General features: G+C 42.0%; 2 protein-coding genes across 3 annotated transcripts; both read right to left on the bottom strand.

The window, feature by feature from the left end:
* Window positions 1–332: 332 nt before the first annotated feature.
* LOC104419009 (expansin-like A2) lies at window positions 333–2641 on the bottom strand. The gene is made up of 5 exons (XM_010030508.3): window positions 2111–2641; window positions 1850–1959; window positions 1483–1661; window positions 976–1108; window positions 333–870 (listed from the first exon to the last, which is right to left on the bottom strand). Exons 1-5 carry the CDS (start codon window positions 2223–2225, stop codon window positions 628–630), a joined length of 780 nt encoding a protein of 259 aa, XP_010028810.2. The 5' UTR covers window positions 2226–2641; the 3' UTR covers window positions 333–627.
* Window positions 2642–4130: 1489 nt separating this feature from the next.
* On the bottom strand, window positions 4131–11170 carry LOC104419008 (alanine--tRNA ligase, chloroplastic/mitochondrial). Of its 2 annotated transcripts, none has more exons than XM_010030505.3 (13): window positions 10802–11170; window positions 9763–9858; window positions 9456–9664; window positions 8822–9000; window positions 8642–8720; window positions 8067–8201; window positions 7764–7913; window positions 7537–7647; window positions 6505–7422; window positions 5989–6261; window positions 5393–5602; window positions 5120–5277; window positions 4131–4754 (listed from the first exon to the last, which is right to left on the bottom strand). In XM_010030505.3, exons 1-13 carry the CDS (start codon window positions 10902–10904, stop codon window positions 4418–4420), a joined length of 2958 nt encoding a protein of 985 aa, XP_010028807.2. In that variant the 5' UTR covers window positions 10905–11170; the 3' UTR covers window positions 4131–4417. The 2 variants fall into 2 exon arrangements, with proteins under 2 accessions (XP_010028807.2, XP_010028808.1); XM_010030506.3 differs by having other exon boundaries at window positions 9456–9653; window positions 10802–10848.
* Between the last annotated feature and the right edge of the window lie 1714 nt (window positions 11171–12884).

Genomic DNA, 12884 nt, shown 5'->3' with positions numbered 1-12884 from the left:
TTATGCTTTTGGGGCTAAAATTGGACGTCATTATATTAGAAAAAATTGTGCCGGTTTGCTACTGGGCCCTATCCATGTAATGCCTTTGGGTATTGGGTTTTGGGCCAGACATATCAGGTAGACCAAGCCCATTTTTACCCAAAGACGTGACCCCCTATCTTATGGAAGTTAAGTATGCAATCAAGTGAGCCGCTATTCTGGTGTGAGGTTTGACTCTCACATTTTGTGACAAGGTAGAGCTTATAGAGTAAAAGTCTGAAAGTGAGTGTTAAAATATAAAATGTAATTGACCCAAAAAAAAAAAAAAAACTATGAGAGAGAGGGGAGAGAGGTATATGAAACTTATTACCAAACATTCTCATTAACATGTCACCAGAGTACAATTTGTATCACTGATACTTTAAGAAAACCTTTCCTATCTATGTTACGCCCGAGTCAGATACCCCTGGCCAGCATTTCACCTTCCCCAATTATACGTACACCATTACTCTTTATTCGCTATATGCAGAAGAAATCGCATAGATCACCGGAAAAAGAAAATCAAGAACATGATCTATATGACAATTCATCTATATAGACGTTAGTATCGGCGATAATTAAATCAAGGGTCGGTCCAAAAACTCCTCATCACCAGCTCCCGTCGTCACATTGAGAGCAACCCTCTTGTGCGATATCGGTGATTTGGATTCCTGAATCGTAGACGACCCCGTTCTGCCAATCCGCGGGAAGGACGCTCTTGGCCCAGATCCACTTCCCATCGTAGCCAGAGGTCACCACGAACCGGAACTGCAATGCCCCATCGGGGACGCGGCTCGTGTTCCAAACAGCGCCGTGGTTCCTGCTCATGTAGGTCCAATATGACGAACCGACCTGTGAATATGGAAATCGAGACGTTATTTGACATGACGGGCCAAGAAAATGTCGGATTGATTTGAAGGGAAAGTGGATTTGGTGAGATAAAGGGTGGAGGCTCACTTGTGCTACGTCCATGGCCACGATTTCGGTCTGGCCGCCTTGGTACAGCACTTTGATGGCGAGGTAATTTGGCTTTCGGCTCGACTCCTCCACCCGAACGGCCAGATTCCGGTCCTTGTAGTCGCAAGGGACTCTGCGCGACCGACTGATCGTGAGCTTTGAACGCGTAATTCACAGCTTAATCATTAATGTAAATATCATTTATAAAGCACATGTACAGGTCTGACTATACGAAACAGAGTAACGTTAGGAAGCAATCAATGTGCTAGGTGTCAGCCTGCATCAGAGTACAGTGACTTTACTTCCCCTGGCCAGATGCCATTGCGTGGTCGTGCGAGAGTAGTCGTTGTACCAAAACCATCAGAAGAGGAATCCACATGAACAGACGCCGACACAAAGACAAAGACCCAAAAAAAAAAAAAACATAACGGATGTCGTCATTCGTTAGTTTTCTATCCTAGTCTCCAATGATTGGCGAAACTGCATTATTTGCTCTTCGTTGCTCACCTTTTATATTCGACGTCGACAATGCCTTGTCTCAAGATGTCCTGGCTCATCCCCTGGCGAGCCATGGCCGCGAAAGCTCGGCTGCTGAGCACGAAGTCTGTGTTGTTGTTGCGGTTGAGATCGGTCACGATCACTCTAGTCCCTCCTTTGGTGCACAGATTGGCGTTCTTGCACCTTATCTGCAAATCAATAGTTTTTTCCACGGATCAGTCAAAAAGGTGTCACAAACAACATTAAAAAGGCATGTACACACTATACTAACAGCTTAATAATTTAGAAAATTTGGCCCATCACATCCATCGATGTCGTACTGTGATCAGCTGAGTCTACCGAGGATGGTAGAAAGGAAAGAAATTTCGAGACGCACCTGAAAGCAAGCACCACAACCAGCACCATCTTTGTAAAGGGAAGGAATGGCTGCTGCGAGAAAGCCACTGTTGAAGCCCACAGCCAAAGAGCCATACCCACATGCTCCAGCTGCAAAAGTTTCACCCAGAAAAGATCAATCCCCAACTCATACAAAAACATCATCTGGGTCCGAGCCAAAACTACACATTTCGCCATAAAATCCATCTGGGTACTGAAGAAAAGGAACGACAAACGAGAAGACCAAGAACCGATTGCTTACACGAAAGTGCAGAGGCCTTGCTGAAGTAAGCGGCCTTGGACTGGTGGACGCAGCGATCGCAAGCAGTGGCGGATGAGATGAAGAGAGAGAGGAGGAAGCAGAGAAGCAAGGCCATCTTGGTTCTTATTGTTGTCGAGTCAGTGTCGAATGAAAGACTGATGGAGAAACGCGGTATTTATAGAGTGGCGAGTAGCCGAAGGTAAGAGCTTTGAGTGTGGACTACAGGTCAGCCCTTCCAAAAAGGATTTGGATTGACAACGATTCTTTATTTTTTTTCCTTCGGGTCGGACAAAGTTTGTTCCTTGGTGGCGTCTATAATAAGGAAAGGGACGGGCATTTACTCGAACGCGGTTCTCCCAGGGTGTCGTTAGAAAATTCATAAGCTTTTCATTTCGATTTTGTAGAATGAACTTTTGCAGGACAGAAAAATTGAAAAGAGAATCATGGCGCGTCTCGCCGACCCTTTGCCGAGGAAGGGAACAGCTGTGAGAAACTGCTGATGACCTTTCTCTGCAAGCGTCTGTGATTGTGTTGGGGAGAGAGAGAGAGAGAGAGAGAGAGAGAGCGATGCTAGTGAGAGACAGGCTCTGTCTCCACTTTACATTCAAGACGAAGCTTCTTTCTCTGCTCCTAAAACGTGTCTCTAGAAAGATTATGCGGAATTTAATGGAAGGAAAGGCTGGACTTACCGGAAAATAAGTGAAAATTTCTTAAAAGAGAGGATAAAGATATTATCGTCGCAATGGATCATACGTGGATACATGATCACTATGCCAAATAGGGTAACCACTATTCAATGAATTAGCATCTAGATTTGGTACCTAAAATGTCCTAAGATTATCTTTTTTTATGGATAACCCTATCCGGAATTTTTTTTTCATAATTAGGAAGTAAAGCCATGTCAACTAACTACCTAGATACTCATGAAATAAATGATCTTGAAAGCAATTTGCACGTAATTAATGATTTGAGTACCCTTTTCATTTTTTATTTTGTTGTTCCCACACCTTTTTTTTTTCTTTTTTTTGAATCTTTTGCATACTTTTAGGTCGGCTGAAGCACTTTTCAGTTCTAAGTCTACATTCCAAGTCATTAACCTGGAACATGATTAGAAGGGAAAAGAAGAAAAGAGAAAAGAAAATGTAGACATTGGCGGATGTGACGATGTGGTCGTGTCATGGGTGATTTATTGTTGTTTGCTTGCTCACGTTTTTGGTCCCCTAAAATAAGGAGGAACGCCTTAGTTGGTAATAGATGTTGGCGATGGCAATCAATGGTTTGGCAACAACGAGTGAGGAGATAAGAAAGAGCGAAAGAGCAAAAGAGCGTAACATCATGCCAATGCCCACTTGTCAAAAAAGTTTTTAAGAATATTGCCAAAATCCGACAGCTATCAAAGGTAGCCAATGGGATGCCAATGGGAACTTTCTTATCCTAGACTTATTACCCCCACTATTGATTAGTCACTGCAAAACTTCACCCTTTTTTTTTTTATTAGTATTGTCTTTTCTTTCTTAATTTTTATAAGCACTCAATGATCAGAGACTATTGCATTTTTATACAGCTTAATAGGTTGGTGGGGGGTGAGAAAATGCTTGTTTAGGGAATCCCTTTTAAAAAAACTTTACTCATTAACTTTAATCCCAGTGAAAAATAATTAAATAAGAACTTAAAAAGAATCTGTTTTTTTCAAAAATGACTCAACGTGGACCCATACTTTAAGAAAACCTCTTTGAGAAAAATCGGTCCACCTCAATTTATAAGAAAATTCTTATTGGATTTGCCTGCCGACCAGCTTCATCCTGCGGACATCGGGTTCGCATCGGGAACTGGGAAATATTAGTCAAACCCACGCAACCAGGAAAGTCAGAGATAATGTGTTGGGTTGGGAACCACTATCACGCTGTAAATGGTGGGCACATGGCATTTGTATCTGCCTCCCACCGTCCGAAAAGTCAATTTGTTTCCGGCAAAACAGCGACGAGGAATCATTGAGTCGGATTTGCAAGCTGGATACTCATTTCACAGACAAACCCGCCAGCAATTTTAAACGAAGCTCGACTCTCTCGGTTTAGCAATAGGGATGCTGCTTGGTTTGCACAGCCCACAATTTATATTTTCGAAATTGGTTGATGTATGAAAACTGAATGACGTTCAGACTATGCTTAATGCATATGATGACTGTACACCCACCCCCCAACCCACGCTCTGGATCGGCAAATCCGACCGCTCTGCGATGGATAACCAGAAGAGATTCGAGAGCCAAGTAGTTGAATCTAAGCAATTCCACATTCCATTAAGGGAACGTCAGCTTCCCTTTTCCGATAGGATCGCCATAAGCTCCGATCGAGCTTTCTCTAGAGCGCTCGACAAGTTCTCAGGCTTTCTGCCTCCGGCCTGAGCGAAGTTGGGCCTCCCGCCACCTCCTCCGCCGCACAATTTAGCTATGGGCCCAATAAACTTCCCAGCTTGTATTCCCAGTTTGACAACTCCTGGAGTGAATGCAGCAACTAAACTAACCTTTCCTTCACTTGGACTCGAGCCCAAGACTACAGCTGCCGGATCTTGTAGGCTATCGATCAAGTATTCGGCCGCACTTTTAAGTGAATCGGCATCAGTGTCCTCCATAGACTCCACCAGTACCCTGAAGTGGAAATGATTCCATTATGTTCAGACAATGACAGTCACAAAGTGGTGCATGAGACGAGCATTTCCAACAGAGACAGTAACAGAGGCACTCTCCAGCTCACAGACCTCACATAAATCATACAAAGTGCCTATAATGACAACATCAACGTACAATCATCTTGTGGCAAATCATGCGTGGAGCAATATCAGAAGAAAAGGCATTGCTTTCACAGTATAAAGAGTTGAAAAAGAACAATAAGGATAACGACAAAGCTTTCACCAGTAAGTAGATGCCACCTAAAAGCTTATTCAGTAAGAACATTCAGAGGAGGCTAATCACTGAGGAGATATTTGAGGAACGGACTAGAAAAACATGATTACCTGATTTCTTTTGAACTTCCCACTAAGACTGCTTTGCTCGCAATGGTCGATGCTTTATACACAGCAGCCTTGGAACGCAATAAAGAAACTTCATTTCTCGCCATTCTCAACTCCTCCAAGAGATTGTCTACCCTGGTTGTGACCTCCTCAGCTTTCACCTTCATTAGAAAAAAGTTATTGGGCCTTGTTGGTCCCGATGTGCCTTTGGAGAAGTCATATAATTTTGCAGAAAGTAAGAATTGACTTTTTTAACTGGCTAAAAGAAAAGCAAACCTTGAGATTGTTGCATAGCTGTTTCATGTAGTAATCTCTGGAATTGACATACTCAATGAAAGCTTCCCCAGCAACAGCTTCTATACGCCTGATTCCAGATGCAATACCCTGCTCGGAGATTATTTTGAAGCCTCGTATTTCTGCTGTGTTGCTAACATGGGTCCCACCACACAGCTCCATAGATACACCAGGAACCTCTACGACACGTACCTATGGCACATCAGATGACAAGCAATATTTTATTTTCCCTGCGGTGTGTTCAACAATCATTGCTCCCAAAATAGTGAAGAACGATGTCGACTGAAAGAATATTTGTACTGTATCAAGTTAGAAACCACTTCAACATGGATCTCGTTTTTAGTCACCACTTAAAACATGGAAATATGCTTGATAGGGTCGTAGAGGTGGGGATAGATTTGGGTTCTGCATCTAATCAACTACAGAGACCATAAAAATAGTTGCAGCAATAAAACACCTCATTCGCTCACCAAAAGTCATGTAAACCATCTTTTAACATAAAAATACATCAGACAATATGCCTCAAAGAGAAGCAAATACATTGCAGTCTCCAAAAGCAATACAGAAGACTTTCATACCTCTTCACCATACTTCTCTCCAAACATTGCAATAGCGCCGGCCTCTTTTGCTTCTGTAAGAGGCATAACTTTAGTTTGGAGAACCGCAGCATCTCCAATCCAACCATTTATCAGTCTTTCGATCTCCAGGATCTCATCCTCAAGTAGTGGCCGATGGAAGTTAAAATCAAACCTCAAACGATCGAAGGCCACCAAAGACCCAGCTTGTGATGTTTCCTGGCCTATCACCTTTTTAAGTGCAGATTGAAGTAGATGAGTAGCAGTATGATGAACCTGTCAAAGACTAAGCAGTTTAAATTAGAAGCTGGAAGATTTCTAGTAGAGAATCATATGGCAAATAATATGACATCTCCATCATCCAAAACAGTGCTGTTCGGTAGATACAAGGCATAGCATCAACTTTGAGCGTATTTCATAGAAAATCAAGATTAAGAAGAACCAAGGCTTCAAATCCAGCCATCTTAGTAGCTCACAACTCCTTACAGGCAGGTATAAATGCACACAATCGAGAAGTACCTTAGCCCGCTGCCTCAGTTTTGGATCCACTTCAGCTTCCACCTCTATGCCAACTTCTAAAACTCCCTCCTTTATAGTGCCTTTATGAACAAACAAGTTACCCATAGATTTTTGAACATCCATGATCTCCACCACAGTTCTCTGTTGATTCTCACCATCAGAAACACATAGCAGACCGTGATCTGCAATTTGACCACCAGATTCTGCATAGAATGGAGTCTTATCAAGCAAGACTTCTACTTCACTTCCCTCAGGAACCTGAATAACTGATTTCCCATTCACTAAAAGGCTTTTAATTACAGCCCTAGCTGAAAGTGTGTCGTAGCCTAAAAATTCAGTATCAGGAATATTAGCTGTGATGTCAGCATCATCACCAACTTCAAGTTTAATGGCATGGTGTGCAGCTTGTGATCGACGCCTTTGTTTCTCCATTTCAGTATCAAAAGCATTCATATCAACCGTAACACCATGCTCTTCAGCAACTTCAATTGTTATTTCTACTGGAAACCCATACGTGTCATACAATAGAAATGCATCTTCGCCTGCCAAGCATGGTACTGTACCCTTTTCACGAGTGCTTGATAATGCATCATCTATCATTTGTTCCAGCAACTCTTCTCCTCTCTCCAAAGTCTGGACAAAACGATATTCTTCCCTTTTTATCTCCTCGAGTATGCGGGGTGCTCTAGCCTTCACATCTGAATCGATGTGAGTACCAAAATCTATAACCTTTTCTGCTATAGCTGGCAAAAATGCCCCTTCAAGATTTTCTCTGCAATCACCCCTTATTCCTAGTAACCTGCCAGTACGTACAACCCTCCGAATGAGACGCCTAACTACATATCCTCTTCCTATGTTTGATGGGATCACTCCATCCGAGATGAGATATACAATTGCCCGCATATGGTCCCCTATAATCTGCGAAAAACACATGTCTGAGGATCATCAGCACTCCTTGAAGAACAAGATGATAAGCATCCTGTAAATAAATTCAAAAGACTGAAAGGCACTTAATGTGGTACTGATACAAACTTTGAGCTTCAATTTTGTTGGATCATCTGCAAGGCCATATGAAACATTAGCCAATTCTGATGCCTTCTCAATTATAGGATAAATCAAGTCTGTCTCATAATTGCTGGGAACCTGAAAGAGCAGTTTGCGCTACAATTAGAAAATATTTAGACCAGATGAAGTAATTTACATGTTAATTAGGTGAGATCAGTTGGACATTTATCAGTGGCGTTGCCTGTGTTATTTACCCTCTGAAGAATGCGAGCAACCCGCTCCAATCCCATTCCAGTATCTATGTTCTTCTGCTTTAACGGTTCAAGTGACCCGTCATCTTTTTTGTTGTATTGCATGAATACCAAGTTATAGAATTCTATAAATCGACTATCATCTCCAAGATCCTGCAAATGAATATCACAAGACAAAAAAATTTTAAGGTAGGGAAACATGGCAGCAATAGTAATGTTCTTTAAAAGCAATCTATCGCAGGGATCATGCAGACGTGTTAGCAAATCCTCGACATTCGGGAGAAACAGTTATTCCAGGAATAGTACCGTATCCAAAGTTCCCCTCTCAGGATGGAAATCATAGTAAATCTCAGAGCAAGGACCACAGGGGCCAGTTACTCCACTGGTCCAAAAGTTGTCCTCTTCGCCCATTCTCTTTATATGATCAGCAGGAACGCCTACCTGGGGCAGGGCCAATACATACAGATCATGAACAGGTAAAAATCACAGTAATGTTATCACCATTTCTTATGCATTTCTAGCAGAGATGCTGGTGTGACTTAGTTCAATTGCTATTCCTTATGGCAAGCATACCTCATGTGTTTTTCAACATCAAAGTTGCTGCCACAGTGCAGTTAGAAGAAACAATAATGCTTCAAGCATCATATCTGGAGAAGATTAGAGTAGTATAGATGATACATTCATCATCTATGATTGTATCAACTGAAAACAAATAGCAGCAACAACGAATAACAAAAACCAGACAAAAAACAAGCATTCATGACAAGTATGTCAAATGAAGTTCGAAAGGCATCCGTATAGATAGAGTCGAAGGGAGAGAATAGCATTGAAGGGAAAGGAGTGGTGCAGGTGCTATAATAAAAAAATTGACAAAAGCCTACCTCTTTATGCCATATCTCAAAAGCTTCATCATCATCTTCAAAAACGCTGATCCATAATCTCTCAGCTTGCAATCCTAACCTGCAGGGGAAACCAAGCCGCAGATCAGTAAGTCATGGTTTTCAATAGGAACATTTATTTAAGCTTAAGAGGCCAGTAGCCACATAAAAATTCATGCATACTCTGCTGTAGAAAGTTCCCATGCCCATTTAATTGCTTCCTTCTTAAAGTAATCACCGAAACTGAAGTTTCCAAGCATCTCAAAGAAAGTATGATGCCGAGCTGTTCTGCCCACATTTTCCACGTCATTTGTGCGTATGCACCTTTGAGCGGTTGCAGCACATGGCACTTGTCTGGGAACCTACACACAATACCCACAGTTTTACGTATAAAAATTATATTGAACTTCAGGAACTACATTTAGTTTTTCTTCAAATGAAAAATGTGAAACTTAAGTTTCAAATATATCTACAAGAAAATTCATACATACATATTCAAATGCTCTAGATCTGTGATAGAATTACTCTTCTTCTGCTTCTCATTATCTATCAAGTGTCCATTACCCCTTCAGATACCGTGAAATTTAAGTATGTTGCGGTAGTGGTAATAATAGGGATCTTTGCAAAGATGGGTCATAATTGCCTAAAAGAAAAGCTATCCATCTATAAATTTTATAGCTGATAAAAAGCAGGTCACTCAAATAAAACCTTCAAGACCATATAGCACGTCACTCAAGTAAAACTGATTATGCTATAACATCTTCGCTGTAGGAAAAGATAAAAAATTGTTGATTCCAATGGTTCAAGCCTGACGTGCCTTTCCAAGGAATATAGGCTTAAATTGAAGCATTCCGGCAATAGTCAATAGCACTGTGGGATCATCTGGCACCAGAGAGGCACTTGGAAGTACTTTGTGACCACGTGAAGCATAAAAATCAAGAAATCGACGGCGTATAGAATCCCCACTGACTAAAAGATCGTTGGATTTCTCCTCTATTAATTCCTCTGTTACTGGCTGCACAGATGCTGAAAGAGGCATGATCAATAAGTGGAATATGGAAGATGGAGAATGATAGACAAAGTCACTGGTAAAATTCTGGGAACAGAGGTATACAATCTAGCACCTTTTCTTTTGATATGTGAATTGTGCGCTCCCTTTAGATCAAAGTATTTGCAAGATATTATACAAGGTGAGATGGAAAGAGATCTTCTAATGAGGCCTGCACAACAAACAGCTTCAAATCACTATTTGTTGCTTAATAATTCAACCAGGCACATAAAATGAAATTGTAAGTTTCAGCACTGTATAACAAATAGAATGGTTCGTAAAATCCCAACAATGAAGCTTAATAAGCAGAAACAATCGCTTGAATTACATTGCCAAAATGACGGAAAGAGAAAAGGAATAAAGAGAGATAGAGAAACAAAGGCCTCAGGTTCTGCCTCACTTCCCAATTCCATCATCTTTGTCATCAATAGCAATAGCCACCAATACTACTTAGCCTTTTCATAATGAGTCCAGTTCGTAGCATGTTCCTTCACACGCCACTTTTTCAAGCCAGACTGGTGATCTCTTTTACTAGAGAAAAAGCTTGCATTGTCAGATGAGCCCATCATATCCAGAGACTACAACTCAAGCTAAATCCCAGCTCTCAAAATAATAATATTCCCAGGTCTGCGACGCACACACTCTCTTTGGAAGCCTTCAGCAATTAAACAGTTCTATTTACGGGTCACCAATGAACGCGCAATTACAGTAGCAGTATCAATACTAATTTAAAAGCTAGGCAGGACATTTTTAAATCACTTCTGAAGTCCACCTCATAACATGACTATTAAGATGCATGACATGTCCTCTTCAACGAGCTTAAGCTCCAGCCTTTGAAGTAATCAGCTCATAGGGAAATACGTGGTATATGGGTTACACGTCGTTGTAACTGACAATGATACGAGGCCAAAGAGCAAACAACTTCCACGCAAAACAACCAGAAAGAACTGAAGGGCTCATCGTAAACTCTCCCCTCATGAAAATTTGCAGCTAATCACCCACGATTGCTTTGCTTTCACATCACCCTTTTTCATCAACTGAACTACTAACTGAATCATGGCAAGTTCAAAAGAGAAGCAAAAGCAGGGGATGAGCTCCGAAAGCAAGGAGTATACCAGTCGAATGGGCCGTATGAGTAGTGGGTCTGATGGGGAAGGCGAACTTGGGGAACAAGCTCGACGTGGCGCGCACGGATGAATGCAGCTTCAGCCCTTCCATGGCCCTCTCGCCCTGCCACTCGCTCGCCTATGCTGCTTCAGTCCAATGCGAAGTTTTCACAGACAAGGAAAAAAAAAAATGGAGTTTTTGATTCGCCGGCAGCCGAAAGAGAAGAGTGGACAGAAGGAGATAAGGCTATAGCCGATTATGAGGTGGACATTCGCTGAGATGTTTTGCCGAAGAAACGAAATCCATGACCGTGACCTAAAGAATTGTGGGCACCAGCGAGACAGAGAGGCAAGAGGCCAAGGCGAAGCTGGCTCCTATTCCTCAAATCTCTTTGAAGAACTATTGTTCTTTTGGTTGAAATACTCTGCGGTTGGTTTGTTCTCAGGAAATACTTTTCAGAAAGTTTTTTTCCACAAAAAAGGATAATAACAAAAAAAATATTTTTCATCGCTTAGAAATGAAAATCTGATTGGAGGGTGCGGCACAACGGAGAGTTGGATTTGGCTTTGTTAACTATGAACTAGTAATTAAATAAATTAGTATGATTTTCCTAAATGATTTAGGGCCTCCATGTTTGTGTTTTTTTTTTTTTGTTCATGAATAGATTTTCTTTTCTTTGTTCTCGGGAACAAAAAAAGAATAAAAACGTGTTTGTTTGCATTTTTGTTCAAAATTAGTTTTTTTGTTTTGGGAACAAAATTAGAATAGAAATAAAAAACAAAAAAGTTATTTTTGTTGCATAAACACTTTTGAAAAACAAATTTTCCCTCTCTTTTTTTCTTCTTTTTTTTTGATCGGTTGCCGATCTCGGCCATGGCCGGCGACCGACGGTCGAGGGTTGGCGACCTCGCCGGAGGGTCGCCGGCCCCCGGCGAGGCCGAGTGTCACTAGCCCCTAGCGAGGCTTGGCCTTGTCGGATCTAGGCAAGCCCGATCTTGCTTAGCCAAGGCAAGGCCGAGCCTCGTCGGCGCGGGCGAGGCTTGGCGAGCTCGAGCTCGCCTAGCCAAGGCGAGGCCACCGGCCCTCATCGGTCGGTCGGCGGCCATGGCCGAGGCCAACAACCGGCCAAAAGAAGAAAAAAAGAAAAAAAGAAAAAAATATTAAAAAATTAAAAGAAACAAAAAAAGAATATAAATTTACCAAACGTGTTTTATTCATTTTTTATTTAAACAAGTTTATCAAACACGTCTTTTTGATCAAAAATTGTTTCCTGAAACAAAATTAGTTTTTTCTATTTCTGTTTCCCAGAATAATTTATTAATAGAAACATAAACAAACACACCCTTAGTAACTTGCCCATGGATAAATGGAACCTAGATCTCAAATCCAATCTCGATGACCCAAGCAAGGCCACTTAGGTCTCGAACAAGAGTCCACATAAGCCAAAACCAAGAATTGGTGCCCATGCACGACTTTTTGACACCTTGGCCTAGGTCTATAAAGACCAGGCCTAAGGCCCCAATGTTTGTGCTCAAATCCCCAACACTGGCCCAAGTCTACAAGGGCCAAACATGAGACCCTCGTGACCCAAGCACTTAGGCTCGGATCCCTTGCACTTGAGCCCTACTCCATCAAAGTTGGCTCAAGTACCCAATGCACATGCTCAAGTCCTCAACAACCAAACCTAGGTCTTTGTTAACTGGGCTCCAAAGACTAGAGCATTGTCATCAGTGTCCCAAGTCCGACCTTAATGGACCTAGGCATAGACATCAAGGTTTTGGGCTTCGATCTCGATAGACCGCAGATTAAGTGTGGGTGGTCTAAGCAATGGCACTAGGGCTTCGAGGCCCATATCCCAAGCTTGGCCTTGATGGACTCAAGTCCGAATACCAAAGACCTATGCACAAGCAAAAGAGTCCCAATCTTGATCTCGATGGACTTGGGCCCCCTTTTGTGGACCCATGACTAGCCACCAAGGCCCTTATGCCTTGATAGGGTTAAGCACAGGCACTAATGTCCTAAGCATTGTCTTTGTGGACTCGAGCCTAGGCACTAGGGATCCAAGCACAAATACCAAGGTCCTACACCTGA

This window comes from Eucalyptus grandis, chromosome 9 (genome assembly GCF_016545825.1).
Source record: "Eucalyptus grandis isolate ANBG69807.140 chromosome 9, ASM1654582v1, whole genome shotgun sequence".
In the NCBI taxonomy this organism is placed as follows: Eukaryota; Viridiplantae; Streptophyta; class Magnoliopsida; order Myrtales; family Myrtaceae; genus Eucalyptus; species Eucalyptus grandis.
This window is presented reverse-complemented; position numbering and strand designations above follow the sequence as displayed.

What these genes read in the sequence shown, in the direction of transcription:
- LOC104419009 (XM_010030508.3), bottom strand. Translation starts at nt 2,225, where the DNA reads ATGGCCTTGCTTCTCTGCTTCCTCCTCTCTCTCTTCATCTCATCCGCC. An exon ending in GTTGTGGTGCTTGCTTTCAG is followed by an intron (nt 1,662 to 1,849) that starts GTGCGTCTCGAA and finishes ATTGATTTGCAG; the next exon opens with ATAAGGTGCAAGAACGCCAA. An exon ending in GTCGACGTCGAATATAAAAG is followed by an intron (nt 1,109 to 1,482) that starts GTGAGCAACGAA and finishes TCGGTCGCGCAG; the next exon opens with AGTCCCTTGCGACTACAAGG.
- LOC104419008 (XM_010030505.3), bottom strand. Translation starts at nt 10,904, where the DNA reads ATGGAAGGGCTGAAGCTGCATTCATCCGTGCGCGCCACGTCGAGCTTG. An exon ending in TTCACATATCAAAAGAAAAG is followed by an intron (nt 9,665 to 9,762) that starts GTGCTAGATTGT and finishes TGCCTCTTTCAG; the next exon opens with CATCTGTGCAGCCAGTAACA. An exon ending in GAGAGAAGTATGGTGAAGAG is followed by an intron (nt 5,603 to 5,988) that starts GTATGAAAGTCT and finishes GATGTGCCATAG; the next exon opens with GTACGTGTCGTAGAGGTTCC.